The 15,673-nt window shown below is 47.7% G+C and overlaps 5 protein-coding genes across 5 annotated transcripts; 3 read left to right on the forward strand and 2 right to left on the reverse strand.

The window, feature by feature from the left end:
• Positions 1–2,358: 2,358 nt before the first annotated feature.
• On the forward strand, positions 2,359–5,310 carry JR316_0000290 (Copper amine oxidase 1; the record flags this gene model as incomplete). Its single annotated transcript, XM_047886105.1, has 13 exons — positions 2,359–2,541; positions 2,593–2,781; positions 2,841–2,860; positions 2,920–3,092; positions 3,143–3,279; positions 3,332–3,380; positions 3,439–3,726; positions 3,779–3,932; positions 3,985–4,060; positions 4,116–4,293; positions 4,349–5,002; positions 5,062–5,098; positions 5,160–5,310. 13 exons carry the CDS (start codon positions 2,359–2,361, stop codon positions 5,308–5,310), a joined length of 2,289 nt encoding a protein of 762 aa, XP_047753851.1.
• A 212-nt stretch (positions 5,311–5,522) lies between these two features.
• Positions 5,523–7,868, reverse strand: JR316_0000291 (uncharacterized protein; the record flags this gene model as incomplete). The annotated part of the gene is made up of 1 exon (XM_047886106.1): positions 5,523–7,868. The coding sequence occupies one exon, from the start codon at positions 7,866–7,868 to the stop codon at positions 5,523–5,525; it is 2,346 nt and encodes a 781-aa protein (XP_047753852.1).
• Positions 7,869–8,150: 282 nt separating this feature from the next.
• JR316_0000292 (Alpha-1,2-mannosyltransferase ALG9) lies at positions 8,151–10,641 on the reverse strand (the record flags this gene model as incomplete). The annotated part of the gene is made up of 8 exons (XM_047886107.1): positions 8,151–8,447; positions 8,509–9,006; positions 9,072–9,533; positions 9,590–9,876; positions 9,931–10,090; positions 10,147–10,301; positions 10,368–10,474; positions 10,529–10,641. The coding sequence occupies 8 exons, from the start codon at positions 10,639–10,641 to the stop codon at positions 8,151–8,153; spliced, it is 2,079 nt and encodes a 692-aa protein (XP_047753853.1).
• An 859-nt stretch (positions 10,642–11,500) lies between these two features.
• JR316_0000293 (uncharacterized protein) lies at positions 11,501–13,528 on the forward strand (the record flags this gene model as incomplete). Its single annotated transcript, XM_047886108.1, has 14 exons — positions 11,501–11,561; positions 11,688–11,740; positions 11,791–11,840; positions 11,892–11,976; positions 12,028–12,070; positions 12,123–12,245; positions 12,302–12,327; positions 12,376–12,427; positions 12,486–12,493; positions 12,549–12,666; positions 12,721–12,758; positions 12,809–12,831; positions 12,888–12,960; positions 13,013–13,528. 14 exons carry the CDS (start codon positions 11,501–11,503, stop codon positions 13,526–13,528), a joined length of 1,269 nt encoding a protein of 422 aa, XP_047753854.1.
• Positions 13,529–14,315: 787 nt separating this feature from the next.
• Positions 14,316–15,276, forward strand: JR316_0000294 (uncharacterized protein; the record flags this gene model as incomplete). The annotated part of the gene is made up of 3 exons (XM_047886109.1): positions 14,316–14,478; positions 14,537–14,796; positions 14,878–15,276. The coding sequence occupies 3 exons, from the start codon at positions 14,316–14,318 to the stop codon at positions 15,274–15,276; spliced, it is 822 nt and encodes a 273-aa protein (XP_047753855.1).
• Between the last annotated feature and the right edge of the window lie 397 nt (positions 15,277–15,673).

Below are 15,673 nucleotides of genomic sequence, written 5' to 3' on the forward strand. Positions count from 1 at the left end.
TATGTGCAGATTGAAGGACTCAAAAAGCTCAGAGACGGTAGTAAGAGGGCTGCAACAGAGCAGAAGACGATTTCAAGAAGCAAAACTAGCGCCTAGACGGGAGCGCACGAGGACCGGGATGGGGTAGAGATGGGGGTGACAGACAAGGAACAAAAAAGATCAACGGAAACAGGTATGGGTTGAAGCCTGAAATGATGCCTGGTCAGCGCCATCCATTTCTCACCCCATATCCCAGGGAGCGCTCGAGCCCTTTCCCAAATTTCATCGGACGGCGGCGAACCCGAAACTCACATCCACCCAGCCACTTCGTCGCGTCACGTGACGGTGATACGACCCCTTTTTTGCCCCGCAGTTTGCTCCGTCACAGCCAACGTGGGCTTTCCTGGAATAGTCTTCCAGTCCACACATCAAGGAAACCATCCCGGGTGTGTGTCATGTTTCTATGTCGAGTGATGAGATGGAAGATGCCGTCTGCTAAATTTACGTTGTTAATTATCAGCAGGAGCAGCGTCCGTAGAGAGCGAAGTTGGCCGCGAACGAGGGGTCGCGGTTCAGTTGTTTTGCCAGAACAAATGCTTTCAATTCCTGCAATACAATGAATTAACGCATCTGTTAGCTGGAAAAGCGGAGTTCTTCTATTCGGGCTTTGCATTCATGTTGCCCGGGCACTTGATGCAAAGGCTTCTTTGTCAAACGTCATTGTCTTTGGGAATTAGTCGTCGAGCACGATCGTAGATAGAACGATGTCTGTCTGATTTCATCATCAAGCACCTTCAATCTCGTCGCATTTTTCTGCGTAGGTAAGCCATTGAGTGGCTGAGAGGTCGAGAAGGATGGAACCGGTGTATTTTTGAGTTGACGTACCAAATAAAACCAGGCCGATGGCTACTGTAAAGAGGTAGGCGAGACTTTAAAAGCGTAAGATCCCAAGCAAGCAAGTCAAAAAGCGCTGGAACAAGGTATAACCGGAGTAAATGGAATGAGATGTGGATGTCATTACCGCAAAATAAAACATCCTACAGCAACCACAGAAAGCAACCATAGGCAACCATACGAGTGAAGCCCAGTTATTCGATGATAGAATAGAAGAAGCATACAATTAAGATTTAATGCGAAGAGGTTACGAATCCTGGCCATTCAAATTTGGGGAATGCTATTGAGGTGTCTCCCGAAATTTCATGACTGGGATTGAATTGCGGCCGGCATGGGGAAGCAAATAGACACGGCTGTCAGCGTTGAGTAGAAATTGCAGCCAAAGTTCAGTTCGTACATTGGTGACAGAGAAGAGCCACTATTATGCCTACAGGTTGAAGTTACACGTCCTCAAGCAACGGACAGCTTGGGTAGATTTTGTTCGAATGAGATTCATTATAAGGGAGGAATAGGCCTGGACAGGTCCTGGGAAAGTATGAGAGTGACCGAAAGTGATTTGCGAGCAGCTATCCAGAGTGGGAAATAGACGCATGGGTCAGTGACACTGCCGATGACCGGGGGGAGCGACAGGACAAGTTGCAAGCCAGAGTTGTGAACACTCTCAGAGTGCAAGATGTATTCGAGCGACTGCACTGATCCTACAAAGGTGAAGGAGAGAATGCGGTGCCGAGGGCTACAAGTACTCCATAGTCTCCAATGAACAAGAGGAAGTAATCGAGGGTCATGGCTCATTTATAACACCGCGATCATGTAACGGGTGGTTTATGGGCATAGGCTTATCTGCGGTGCCTTGTCCGTCCACGACCGCCTGTTCACTCTCAATATCAGAAGCATGTGAAGCATTTAGATCGGACATATGAGAAAGTTGGTTATCATACGGCTTGTGTGGCGGTTTTCGAGTAAAGGTTCAACCTATTCATTGAGAGGAATGGATCGTTACACTTGAAGATAAATCTGCTCGGAGACCACATGAACGCCCTTGAGAACCCTGACACTATATCTGAGGTAAGAGCTTAGATGAGTGGGGTGACCCATGCTACATAGCTGAGAATGTTGGTAAGGATCGTACGTTCTAATCACCACGATTGTCAGAAGGGAAGGAAGTAGACTGGAGTACGTCTTGGTTATGGAGAAAAGGCATCTGACCTAAGGAAGCCGTTATCTGCTTGAAGGGAGGCGTGGGAACTGTATTCTATAGCCGGTCACCTGACCAATTTCATCCGCAAGCATTTTTAAGATCGACGCTTTGCAAGGGACCACAACTTGTTGTATTGCATACGAAACCAGACCGCAAGTGTCTAGATAAACGGGATCCATATTTTGGATCTCTCTTATCTTAATCGGGATTCAGACACGAACGGTTTGCTCCTCGAGGCATTAAAATAACCGACGCGGGGTATATATAAACGGATCTCAACGGCGCCAATGGCTGATATAGCTCCCCTTTCCCAGACCATCATCGCAACAGCAACAAGCACAATGAGCCCAGACGGAAATTCATCGACGTTCAGTGCTGTTCCAAGCACAGCTACTGGGGTAGAAACCTTGAAGCCTGGACAAACGTCCGCTTCGTTCAAACACCCCTTGGACCCACTGTCTGCCGAAGAGGTAAGCAAGCCGTATTGATGGACTGACCTACATTTATATTGCGTCATTTAGATTCCGGTAGTGTCTCTGGCAGTTCGACAACATATTGCTACCAAGACTGAAATCAAGGCAATCAAATTCATTACATGCACACTTCTTCCACCTCCCAAGAAAGTTGTTTTGGCTTACCTCGGAATACCTCTGGGTCCTGGCGAAAAGCCTGAAGCTCCCACGAAGATTGTTAGGAGAGCCGAAGTCGACGTAAGTTACACTATCCACTTATTAGTAGTGCCACATCTCAAAAACTTCGTTGTTGATAGTTCCTGGACGTCCTCAATGGGTGAGTAGGATCGAATGCACACTTGTTTATTTTTGGTTACGCTAATAAACGCCCATTAGCCGCGCATACAACTCTGTGTTGAGCCTGAATGATGAAACGGCTTCATGGGAGGTCAACACTTTTACTCTCCTGGAGGAACATTTCCATCCCCAAATATCTGTGGAAGAGCTCATTGCATGTGAGGTTGTCGTAAAAAATAACCCTATCATTCAGAAATTGGCAGCGGATGTCGGTGGGTCTAATTCAGACACGTTGTTTATAACATACTCAGGTCGTCCGCAGGCGTTCTTCCCGAACAGATTTTCTGCGATGGATGGTCTATTGGTTATGATGACCGTTTCCCTCAGAAACGACGTGTGCAACAGGCACTTGTGTACGCTCGATTTTCCGAGCACGATAACTTATACGCACATCCTATGGTTCGCGAAAAACTTTAATTTTACAACCATCACCCTCACCTCAGTCATTTAGGACTTCATTCCTGTTATTGACGCAAACTCGGAAGAACTTCTTGGTGTTGGTTAGTGCATATAATATATCATACAACGTTTTCCTTCCCCTAACAATATGTGTATTAGACTTCCCTCCTCACTGGATTCGCGCCGAGGATGGATCAGTTAAGTTGAGCACATATAGCACTGCTCCTCCTCCTCTCGCTGCGGACGCTCTCGCGGCATCTAAACGTGAACGAATTCCACCCCCTCGTAAGGCATGGGACTTCTTGCCTGATCTCATGGCCGAGACCGAAGAAGGAGGATACAAACCAAGGACCGACCTGAAACCCTTGCACGTTGTTCAGCCTGAAGGTGTGAGCTTCAAGATGGACGGTCATGTTCTGGAATGGCAGAATTGGAAAATGCATATTGGTAATTTGGTTTCATCTCGTTCCCTATGCCTTTTTCTCATAATTCGGTCCAGCTTTCACCCACCGAGAGGGAATTGCATTATCCACTATCACGTACAACGACCATGGAGAAATTAGGCCCATTATGTACCGCTTGTCATTGGCGGAGATGGTTGTCCCGTACGGTGCACCCGAATATCCTCATCCCAGGAAATTCGCTTTCGATTCGTGAGTTTATTCGTCATTCCCCGTAAGACTAAGATCTTTAATCAACGACAAGGGGTGAATACGGCATGGGTACAATGGCAAATGAACTTTCCCTTGGCTGCGACTGCCTCGGCCAAATTCATTATCTGGTTTGTAAACCTCTTTCGATTCACCATTGATCTTACTTACCGGAGTATTCTATAGCCCGGTGCTTTCGTAGCGCACGATGGAAGCGCGATGGTCATCAAGAACGTCATTTGCATCCATGAAGAGGACGCTGGTGTATTATGGAAGCACAGCGACTATCGCCCCAATGGAAGGTCACAGACCGTGAGACGCAGAAGGCTGGTCATCAGCATGGTCTGTACTCTCGCGAACTACGGTAGGAGTAATTTTATTTCATATCATTAGGCTCTAAATTAAATTGTTTTCCGCAGAGTACATCTGGAACTACCACTTCTATCAGGACGGAAGCATAGAATTTGAGGTCCGCCTGACTGGCATCCTGTCAGTTTATCTTAGCAAGGACGGAGAGCCGAACCCATTCGGCACCACTGTCGCCCCAAACATTAATGGGCATTACCATCAGCATATGTTCAGTGTCCGTGTTGACCCCATGATTGACGGTCTCAAGAACACTGTTATTGAGTCTGACATCGTCCCTCTTGATGCCCAAACTGGGTCAAAAGACAATTTTGCTGGCAACGCCTTCTACTCAAAAGACACGACGGTTGAGGTCGAGTCCGGCAGGAAGTACGACTTTGCGACTGAGCGTAGGTGGCGAATTGTCAACAAGAACAAGCAACATTATAGTTCCGGGAAGGACGTTGGATATACCATTGGTGTCAAGGGTGGAGCTACGCCTATGATGGCCAAAGCTGACGGCTGGGCGGCCAGGAGAGCTGCATTCTTGAAGAATACTCTTTGGGTTTGCCGAGATGAAGAGGGCGAAGATAGCGGAACAGTCAGAATGTGGCCGGCTGGGAAGTATGTCCCCCAAACCAAAGAGGAGCCCGAAGACTCTGTCGGTTCTTGGGTTGAAGGCAAGAAGAATGTCGTAAACGAGGATCTCTTAGTTTATGTCACTGTCGGTGAGTGTTGATGTAGCTCTCCGATTTATATGACGTGCTGATCACGACGACGTACGCAGGCACTACGCATATCCCTCGCCCAGAAGATTGGCCTGTGTGAGTAGAATGCTCCTTAGCCTTTTTGCTGCCTTCATATTGACTATCTATTAAACCTTAGTATGCCCGTTGAACACCTTACTGTGTCGTTTAAACCGAATTCCTTCTTCAAGGCCAATCCTAGCATGGACGTACCTGGCAGCAAGGACCCCCTCAGCGTCCCTGCGTTCAATGATGCTGCGACCGGTACCAAGGACAGTTGCTGTCATTAAGTCATTGTTCTATTAATTGGAATGTGGGTCGACGATTATCTCGTCATGGGTGTTGCATGGACTTCTTCATATGAAAACTGTATATTTGATCACAACTAACATCCACTATTCTGTATCTCTATCTGGTTATGATATACTACATTTGATGACATCTACCCTTTCATGTAGCACTTTCTGGATCAATTCCCATATTCGTTAAATTATCTCCAGAATCATCGTATATGCGCCAGATCTCTGCCACTATTGGGTTGTCGAGGTCGAGGGGTAAGAGGCACGAACTGGTTACTATTACGTATAGAAGGCGGGCGGTGTGCGGGAGGTCTTTCTGGAGACCCAGAAGCATCCAGTAATTCAGCTAGTTTTTGAGGAGGTATGATGTGGCGAGCAGGGGCAGGTACTCCAACGAAAGGACTTGCTTGTGTTCGTTTACTCGGAGATGTCAAAGCGTCGAATCGAGGTACAACGCCTGCTGGTTTGTGACCATCTCCTCCAGATACCGCTCGACGATGCGAAGGTGAAATTGGTTCAATGTTTTCAGATTCCTCGTGTGTTGTTCTAGATGTTCTCTCCGTATGCTTTTGAGTATGGACAGCATGGGACTGACCGCGCCTATGTAAATTCCAAGCATGCGCCTTTGATGAAAAGAAGGTCATGTGGCCGTCTGTTTCTGCCGTTTGTGGATCGTCACTAGTCTTTTTTGGAGCTGTTGATAAACCAGGCGGCTGAAGCCTCTCAGCAACCAGTTTGGGCGCCACGCCTTTCTTGAATACGTGCATGATACTATTCCGTTTCCCTTGCCCAGGCAATAGGAGTGCAGGGGTACAAGAGAACGTTAAAGGTGTCATGATCTTCTCTCCTTCCATGACTCTTCCTGAAGTCTCCACTCGGCGGTCATCGATCAAATATTCGAATTGCCAGAACAACTTCGAAGATTCCAATTCCGGGCTAGTGTGGGATATCTCATGCCCATGCAACACATACACACCGTTATTCTTGAGAGTAAGGAGGGCCTGCCTGCTCAGATAGTCGTGTGTTTCGTCGAAGTTGACAGTCACTCTTCGAAGGATAGGAGGGGACTCGAAAGGGGCGTGATGGAAGTGGAATGCCTGTCTCGCGACAGGCCTAAATTGTGCCATGACTATCAGCGGTGCCTTCGAGTTCTGTGAAGGCCGTATCCGCGCCACTCCTCCGAACTTGAACGATGGATGGGCAGCGCGGAACCCCTCTTGGTCGATGAGAAACTGTACGGTGACTTCCTTCAGCCAGTTATGTTCGTCCTGTCGAAGTGAATTCTTCTGCGCTGCAGACGGCGATGTCTGGCCTTGGGATAATGCTTCTGGTCGATGGTCATAGATCTCGCGAGCAAACAGAGACGCGCGAGGCGTCTCGACGATGACATCCAGATCTCGGTGATGCTCCATTGGCAAGACATTAAGGCGAGGAGGTGTTCGTTTTCGTGGGCTTACAGTCGTATTCCCCACGTCCTGAACATGAGAAACAGGGCTTGGGCTGCGAGGGAGACCGCCTTCCAAGCCTTCGACTTTAGCGATATATTCTTTGTACTGCTTGTAGTCCCAGTCACGGGTAGATATCCATGAAATATTCTTCGGAATTGGCTTTTTGGGAGTTGTAGAGTCAGATTCAGAGCCATCACTGTCATCTTGAGCATCCACCGCAAATGAGGTATCAGTCTGTGACTCCGAGTCTGAAGCAAGCTTAAGTGCACTAATATCTTCTCGGGGAACGCTATGCTCTGCCGAGAAAGAGTCGGGTTCAGATGAGTCCATTCTAGCCACTAGAGATGCCCGTTTACTATGCCCGTCCGAGAACACAGTAGGGCTAGCAAACATGGCAGACAGATCTCGACTAGCCACTATTGAAGACCGCTTGCGACCTATGGTCGACTGGTCACTTCCAGTACCGATGCTTCCTCTTGATAATGACACAGAATTCGGAAATTGCTGAGACAAGGAGGGCGAATCTGGCAGAGGCGGAGACCCTTCCACTACATCATGGTCAGGCTGAATACTTTGCTGGTGACGTTTGTGTTTCGGGCCAAAGGTACCCACTGAGCTTATAGTATTCGAGCTTTCCAAGGTGTTCAGACCTAGATAGAGAGATTCTGCCACAGTTGTTCGGCTAGAGGAGCTCGTACCATTGGCACTGTCTGCAGAAATGGTAGAACTTGTAGTAGCAGTGCTACTTCTACGTTCGGAGCCAGAGTGACCAATAGAAGAGCGCTGTTGGATGTCAGAACCATTGCGCGACAGAGAGGCCGATCGAAATCGACTAGCATGACCACTGGCATTAACAGAAGCAAGCGAGAAATCCGAGATAGAGAACCCTTGCAGCTCCAGAGGCTCCGCTTCCAAGTCCATATAATCGTCGTCATAAAGAACGAAAGGAATGTGCCCTGATGACCGGTGCAGGTTGAATGTCAATTGAGTAGGCGTCAAGTCTGGAGAGAGCGGGTTCAGCAGGACATCTAGAGTGCTTTCCGACGCTGCGGGGGATATGGGAGGGGTGTTGAGGTCCTCGTCAAGAGGGAAATCGCTCATTATTAAAGGATAATTTACAGGTCAGATTATAGAAAAGAAAGTGGAGCTATGAAATGTGGTGAATGTCAACAAGAAAGAACGATACAGTGGACGTGTATGCGTGTGATTCCAGGGAGGCGGACCACGCGTCAACCGATGACAAATATTTACTTCGCCTTAATCAAGCCTCATCCTCGCCTCATTTCGCAATGTAACGGAAAGGTGCCCCTTATGTATTAAATAACATTAACTACATACGTATAACTACTTTCTAGCTGATTATAGTTTGTGACCTTTTCAAGTTTACTTCTGGACAGATCCGGATTTAACCCTGTTGGCAATCCTAACTTCCTTCTCATGTATTTTCTCGATGTTTTTTAGCAGGCAGAAATCTCCGTACTCATTGCTCGCCTGCCACGCCGAGTTAGGAAGCCAGAACATTCTTGTGAGGATGAAAGAATTTTCGGCGTCGAGGAATGGGTGGCACGAGACGCGCTCCCAAGTATCGCTCATCACTGCATAGCGCGGTTCCAGAGCGGAGGTCCTGGGGTGTTGAGGGAAGTCAAGGTCGACGAGATAGTCACACTCGCTGACTGGGACCTGCGATGCAAAATAACAATATGAGTAAAGGTAACGGGTTCTGTTCAAAGAATTTACACACATAATGCGATGCATCCTCCTTGTTCAGATCATTCAAATCTTTTGGCACGAATCTAGTCTCGGGTCTTAACCACCACCTATCTGCAAGCTCGGTAATCGCACTACTCTCCCTCTCGTCCGTCGGAAGCTTCTCTTCGAAATGTCTAGGCAACATCCCATCAAACTCGCTCTTCACAAATTCGATCTTGATATGGTTAGGAACGAGGAAATGGCCTGGGAAGCGGTACCAGTCTTTTCCATAGCATAACGTCAAGTCAAACTCTTTGATCGGTGACAGGTCGATGCGCGGGCGTTCTTCTTCGTCCATACCTTCTGGGTAGTCGGGGAGGAGGCCGGTGACGTTGAGTAGGCGGGGAAGCTCGGCGGACTGCAGCTCGAATACGACGGTCATAGGAGAATGGTAGTAGAACCATTGTCCGAGAATGCGAGCGAGTGAGAGGAAGGAAGATAGGAAGACCACAGAGAGTGTAAATCTGCTGAAAATGAGCGTCTGAGACGCCTAGTAGGGATAAATGAACAACATTAATATGTAAAATTGGTATCATAAGTGAATTGGACACTTACTTGGTAAGGGGACTTTGTCCACGAGATGTAAGCGGTTTCCAACCAGCCTCTAGCGAGGTAGAGGCACACGGCGGCGTTAAAGCACAGGAGGGGATATGCGGGGAACATGAACCTCTCCTCCTTATGTGGCTGCAATGTCAAGATGCCCAGCCACACATATAGCGGCGCAAGTCTCAAGCCTAGAAGTGTGAAAGGCGAGCTTTGGTTGGGGCTTGGTTTGGTGAGTCCAAGCCTCTTTCGGTCAACAAAGTAGGTGATAACTAAGGCTGGAAGAGAGAAAAGCGCGAAGAATATGAGGACGTTGAAGTTGAGGAAAAGGTTTTTGATATAAAAGTGCCAAGGCTCTGTTCCGTATAATGTTGGGCCGCGCTCAGTGCCTCCGAAGATGTTGTAACGGATAATGTTCCAGGGAACGATTGCAAGCTCTCCGTAGGCGAGACTGTCGATACCAATAACGGGGATCTTATTGCCGTGGTTTGAGTTAACGTGCAATATCCAGAAGAAACTTGATTTCTTACAAATATAAGAGAAGCAGTCAGCCCTGCCCCAGCCAATCTGATAACACGACCTGCAAACCAACTATTCCAATTCTCGGGGGTGACCGTGTCTGCCCCATACACGAAGAGTTCTTCGAAAATGAAAGGAATAGCTAGAGCTAGAGCAAATGGCCATCCCACGATACCACCAAGAGCAAATATCACCGTGGCAGCTAAAGTCCTTCGTTTGTTGCCTGTACTTGATGGGATGCAAGCATAGGAAAAAGCCAAAGCAGTGGTGTACATAGCGAAGGTAGATGGAAGAAACGCTGTATTGCAACAATATAAGCCTTTGCAATAATCTTACAGAATTGTGAACGCACCTGTAGCAGAGTTCCACATCCCAGCGTTGAAAAGCATAATGAAGAAGAAATAACGTCCAACGCGTTCGTTAATTCTTTCGGTAATTGCGCGATATAATTTCGCCTCGACGAGTACCGAGATTGCACCCAAGAAAATTCGAACACCGAAGAAAGCTGCACGCTAACAAACAGAGATTTCAAAATGCAGGAAAATGGCGCAGTTCCTAGCATACGCACCTTGTCTCCAGCGACAATTATGTTACCGATGCGAGGAGGCAGGGCGTGCAGCAGAATATACGCCCAACTTCTAAGAGCATAAACTGGAGAAAGCTCCCAAGTCTGGAACCCATAACCTTGGTCGAGAAAGTGCAAAGGCTCCCAAAAGTTGAAAACTGGGATAGCAGATGAAATGAATAAGTAATGAGTCGGCAATTAGTCCTGTCGAGATAAACTCGCACCTTCATCGCAATCATTGATATTAGAATACATCGCGCCCGAAATACGGATCAAGAAGAGGATGCGAACGGCTAGAGAGAAAGATGGTGCCCATGGTCGACGTTGTGCTCTAGCATAGGCTCATTGAGCGACAAGCAAGCTATATAGGATCGCAAGTACGAACCTACGAAGCTGGTCCTGCAAGATACCGGTGTGGCGAGGCGCCGGAGGTGGTTTAGGCTTTTGTTGAGAGTTTGTGGGTCCTCTGAAGCGCAGCTCCTGCACGTTTGAGGACATTTTGGTGGACCAGAGCAACGTCACTTGGAGGCGGATACCAGAAATCTCAGCGGAACGCGGGGCCGCGGGCCACGGCTCGTTACGGTCAAATCGGTCACGTGCTCTGTGAGATTAGTCACGCGAGCATCGTACGCGCTTTTTACCTTTTGATCAGAACCACTCACCGCTGCGTCTGTTCAGATCTAGCTTCTTGAAGTTGATTCCGATGATGGCCCGCTTCTCAGAGCCATCAGATATCCTGGCTGGCGTGAATGCTACTGTTGTTGACCACTGGCTGTGATTGTCTTTTAGGTGCTTTCTGGCGTCGCGCTTCTGGTTTCATCTCAAGGCATCCTGTGGGGTCCATTAAGAATGCTGATTCTTGCTTGCTGGATAATTACTAGTCGGCCAGATCGGATGACCTCGAGGCGGCCGATTACGGTGTATCCGCGTTGCTCCAGCTGATTACCGTTGGTCCTAGATCATCAGACTTAAGCTCTGGGCAGCGCTGTATATAAATGTGTGCTGCGCGCTGTGTGAACCTGCCAAAAACTGAATAACACAGGAGATTAGAACTGTGGGTGGCGATTGTAAAAGCTAGAAAGGACGGCGAGTTGAGTCATGTTTCCTAGAAATCAACGGAAGTCACCAGCGTAACGGCGGCATTCTCGCTTCTATCCCAAAAAGGTCGCCGAATTGCTTCTTCCAGAGTTTGTAGAATGTCTGTTGTGACGTTACATTTAAACCTCCCAGATCGATTCAACTCCTTTTTCTTTCCGCCTTTCTCTCTTGTTTTCTTTCCTCCATCATCCCCTCTTTCTCCCTTCAACCACCACCATCACCATCTGTCTCTTCGTCGTCCTCGTCGCTCTCCACAGCCATGCCAGACACCCAGGTCACGGCGGACCATTTCATCTACGTCACTCAGGTATACTTCTGTGGTACGTATACTTGACCTCACTTACTACTGTAAAACTTATCCGAGGATTTTATAGCCATGTGTAACTAGTCTCTTCACTTCTCCGTTTGCTTGCTTTTGACGCACATCGATTTGGCCTCTACCACAGACGCCGTAGTTCTCTGGGACTGGATCATCAGTTTGACCAGAGAATATCGCTTTGTGTGTTTCATACATTTTGCGCATATATTCTTTCTGATCTCTTCCTTCAGGTGTGGAGAACCCATTGGACGCCCGTCAAAGTGGCATACCTCTTCTGCCGGTGAGTATATGCGGCATAAACTAGACCATCCACGTTCTCATTCTGCCGTAGTTATTGGGTCATCATTGTCGTGCCGTATCTACTGTACTGCTTTGTTGTTGACCACTCAAGAGAAACATGCGAACGAATCTACAAGGTTCGTTCTGATCAATGCCGGCATAGATGGTAACAGCAACGCTTTCGTTAGATTCCTGTGGGCCTCGCCATGTGGAACCAAGTGGGATCAGAATGTAAGTTCTCGTTCTTTTGCTACTACACTCCTCTTTGAACCTTTTTCTTTAGCTGTTCTCCTTATCCGCACGTATGCCTTCTTTAGTAGGAACGCTGTTGTTCTCTGGTTCTTGGTTTCGGCATTGGGTGGGGTGGTTGCATACCAACTCTACGTGGATACAACCCAGATGCTATGTAACTCTCAATCCTCGTTTTGGTGACCCTCTAGACTCATTTTATCGCGCATATAGTGTTACCTTTCTTCAAACCCCCGTTTGTAGGTTATTTTCCTTGCGTCTGGAAACAAACTCTGAGTGAATTACAGGATAGTGGACCCTGTTTTCCAATGTCGAAGCCACATTCGGCACACTTACTAGGTCTGTGCCCACAATTGCTATACATGCAATCCATTCTCTGACAAGTCCTACTTTCCAGGCTTCTTTGTAAGCTTCTTAACGTCACTTTAAGAAGTACTTTTGGTCAACCTTTTTATTCTAGATTGCACCTCTCCTTTTTGATACAGTGGTCACCATGATGACTGTTTGGAAAGCGTTTACCATACGTAGACGTAATGGTGGTCCGAACAGTCGTTTGATCCAAACTTTCCTTCGAGAGGGTTCGTTCCTGTCTCTCCTCCTGTCTTTCACTATCCTCAGTGTTCATTATCCAGGTGTTTTTTATTATATCCTGATTTCCATTGCCAACCTGGTAATTCATTTCTATTCTACTGTGAAGTATGTGCTAATAGATACAACCAGATAAATGGCGTGTTTTACCTTCAGTGCGTTTTTTCTATTTGACTCAACCTCAGCCTTCTCATTTCGGCTACTCTACCAGACCCCGACAAGTAATCTCCGCCATTAACATTCCTTTGAGTGTGATGCTGGGGCCAGTTCTTGCATGTCGTCTGGTAAGACCACAACTTCTGTCGAACTTGTAACATTCTACATGGTTTTACCTAGATTCTCGATCTTCGTGAGCGCGGTTCCGAGACTGTCTCGCACTCGGAGGGAACAGGAATTGCAGCTTTCACGACCAAGTCGATGACCCAGCAAGGTTCTCCGTACACTCCACCCGGCCACCGCACCAAAAGCGGCAGCCGCTATGGAAGGAGTCGGGGAATAGTCAGCACCATCAGCTCCAATGTGGTGCTCACAACCCTGGGCAGCATTCATCCTGACCATATGGACATCGATATCGAACAAGACGTAGTTGAGATGGACGATATTAGGTATGGAATGGGAATGCCCCTCGGCACATTGAGTGCGGCGGTCGGGGGTGATGATGGAGAACCTCTCCCGGACGGAGATGGTTATAGCCAAAGTCACCGTCGAGATAGTCCTGCGCCAGCATACCAAACCTTGGAAATGGGTAACAGGGGAAGGAGACGATCTCCTTCCCCTAGTCTGGAGAATCACTCAAACTATTCGGTCAGAGGAATCAGAGTTGACGTTGAACAGGCCTCTTCCTCTCGATAAAGTTACAGAAGCAACGTAATATTCGACGAAATGTTTTGGACCTCCAGTAATTTTCAAGCAAGGCAGCAACACGACCATCGCCATTGACGCCTTTCTTGAACTCGTAATCGTAGCTCAGATATTTTCTTGTTCCAGGTTCCTTGCTTTCCTCATTGTTTTTTTTTATTTTACCCGTTCTTCTCTTGGCTATTCGTTCTTTTAAGTTCTTTTTGGTGCTTGTATCATATTTGGCCCCATTCGCAGTTGTATTATTACCGAATCCCTTTCATTATTTTAGATTCTTTTTTGTTTTCATTCATCGCTATCATCGTCGAACGTATCCGCCAGGAATTACGCCTTGTCATATCCGGCCCCCAAGTTCTTCCTACACTTTCCCTCTTTTGACCCTTGTTCGTTGTCTATCCGTGTTTCTTTTTAGCTCTTCTCTTTCCGACTTGTTTACTCCGGATTTCGAGTAGTTCCATTCATTACATACATTACGATCCTTCCGCTCGCTATAGCATTGTATCCCACAATCAGTCATTACATAGAAATCAATTAAAAGCTGTCGCACCATTGTAATATTTCACCTGCCTTCGCGGGAGAAGCTTTTGCTAAAACCTCATTGCCGGACGAAAATGCAATCTAAATTTAGAACAGCTAATTAATGACATCATGTGATCTTATGACCCAAAATAGACAGCCTCGACGAGCCTCCCCAGGCAAACCGCAGTTGGATTCACAACAACCGGTGCCTTTAGCGCCATTGCACATGCCCTAGATTCCCTCCTCAAACTACTACCACAATATGCTCTCAGATGTTGAACGTACCAGCATACAGAAAGGCTCACGCAGGCAATACAGCGATAATGTCACTGAACTTGAGACAGGAGCTGGCCGAGTCCATGAGTCAAATGGGCTACAATCAAATGGGCTACTGAGCTTTCCACCCGAGGTCTTGCTTCACATTCGTGAGTTTACACAGAAAGAAAGTAAAACAGGCAAACTGAAGCTTTTCTCCAACAACAGTTTCTTATCTAGACCTTCCTGACCTAGCTCTGATCGCGCGGGTCGCGCCGTCCTTGATACCCCTTACCGACGATCCAGTCCTGCATACCCACAGACTGAAGATTGTCTCACCCTCAAGGGTAAACCACAATTTATTTGGGAAGAGCCCGCAAGGTCATCAGCTTAGACCGACTGTCTCTGATTTGGTGCGCCGTGGCGTCATCAAGGGCATTGCCATCGAGCGGCGCTGGAGGTCCGGGTGCTACTTGTATTCCCTCACGGTGAGTTTCTTGAGCAAGGCTGTCTCAAGCTGTTTCTTCAGCGATACGCTCATTCTTACTTACATATGACGCCTCCATAAGTCCGTGCTCCAATACGAGACTGGAAAGCGGATTTTGCGGCAACAAGCTTCGCACAAGCTCGCGGTGCAGCTGCGACGACGGACGACCGCAGGCCCGCCCGCACGGTCCCTCGCGAGTCTGCACTCTTCACACGTGCTCCCGGACGTCGAGTGTTCCTCGACACGCGTCGCGCGGAGTTTGCTTCCGATAGTGCGCAAGCTCAAGTGGTCCATCCAGCGCGACAGGCTCGCGCGCGTATTTAAGCACAGTGCGATCCGTACGGGAATTGGCGCGTGGATGGAGAGTGGAGAGGGGTTTGGGAGGAAGGTTATCCCGGACAGCGAGAAGGTGCGCCTGGCGCTCTGTCCGGATATCAATAGGGCCAGGAGCTTCTTTGAGAGGCTGAGCGTTGCGAATTGAAGTCGCAATATTGGCAGGAAATGCCAAATGAATGGCCTGAGACCTCGTTACTAGCGATGTCGTATCCTTTAATTGGTTGGTTTCATTTTGGACGCATACGTTGGTGGATATCCGCTACGGCCTACAAACGACTTTGTTATATTTTTGGGGCACTCTTCTACTCACATTTGCTACTATACCTATCAACACATCATGTATGTACAATTGTAACAATTACTGTTGTATCTTTCACTTTATTACATCTTGTCAATCTCAGATGCCTTTCGAAGAGATTTTGGACCTGAGTACTCTGAGTGAACAATACTACTCACCCCTATTTTCGCCAAAACGCGGTCACGTGTATCAAACAGAAATCACCGTTTTTTGATTTTTGCCCATTACCGCCACATCGTACCAA

The sequence above is a fragment of the Psilocybe cubensis genome, chromosome 1 (genome assembly GCF_017499595.1).
Source record: "Psilocybe cubensis strain MGC-MH-2018 chromosome 1, whole genome shotgun sequence".
NCBI lineage: Eukaryota > Fungi > Basidiomycota > Agaricomycetes > Agaricales > Agrocybaceae > Psilocybe > Psilocybe cubensis.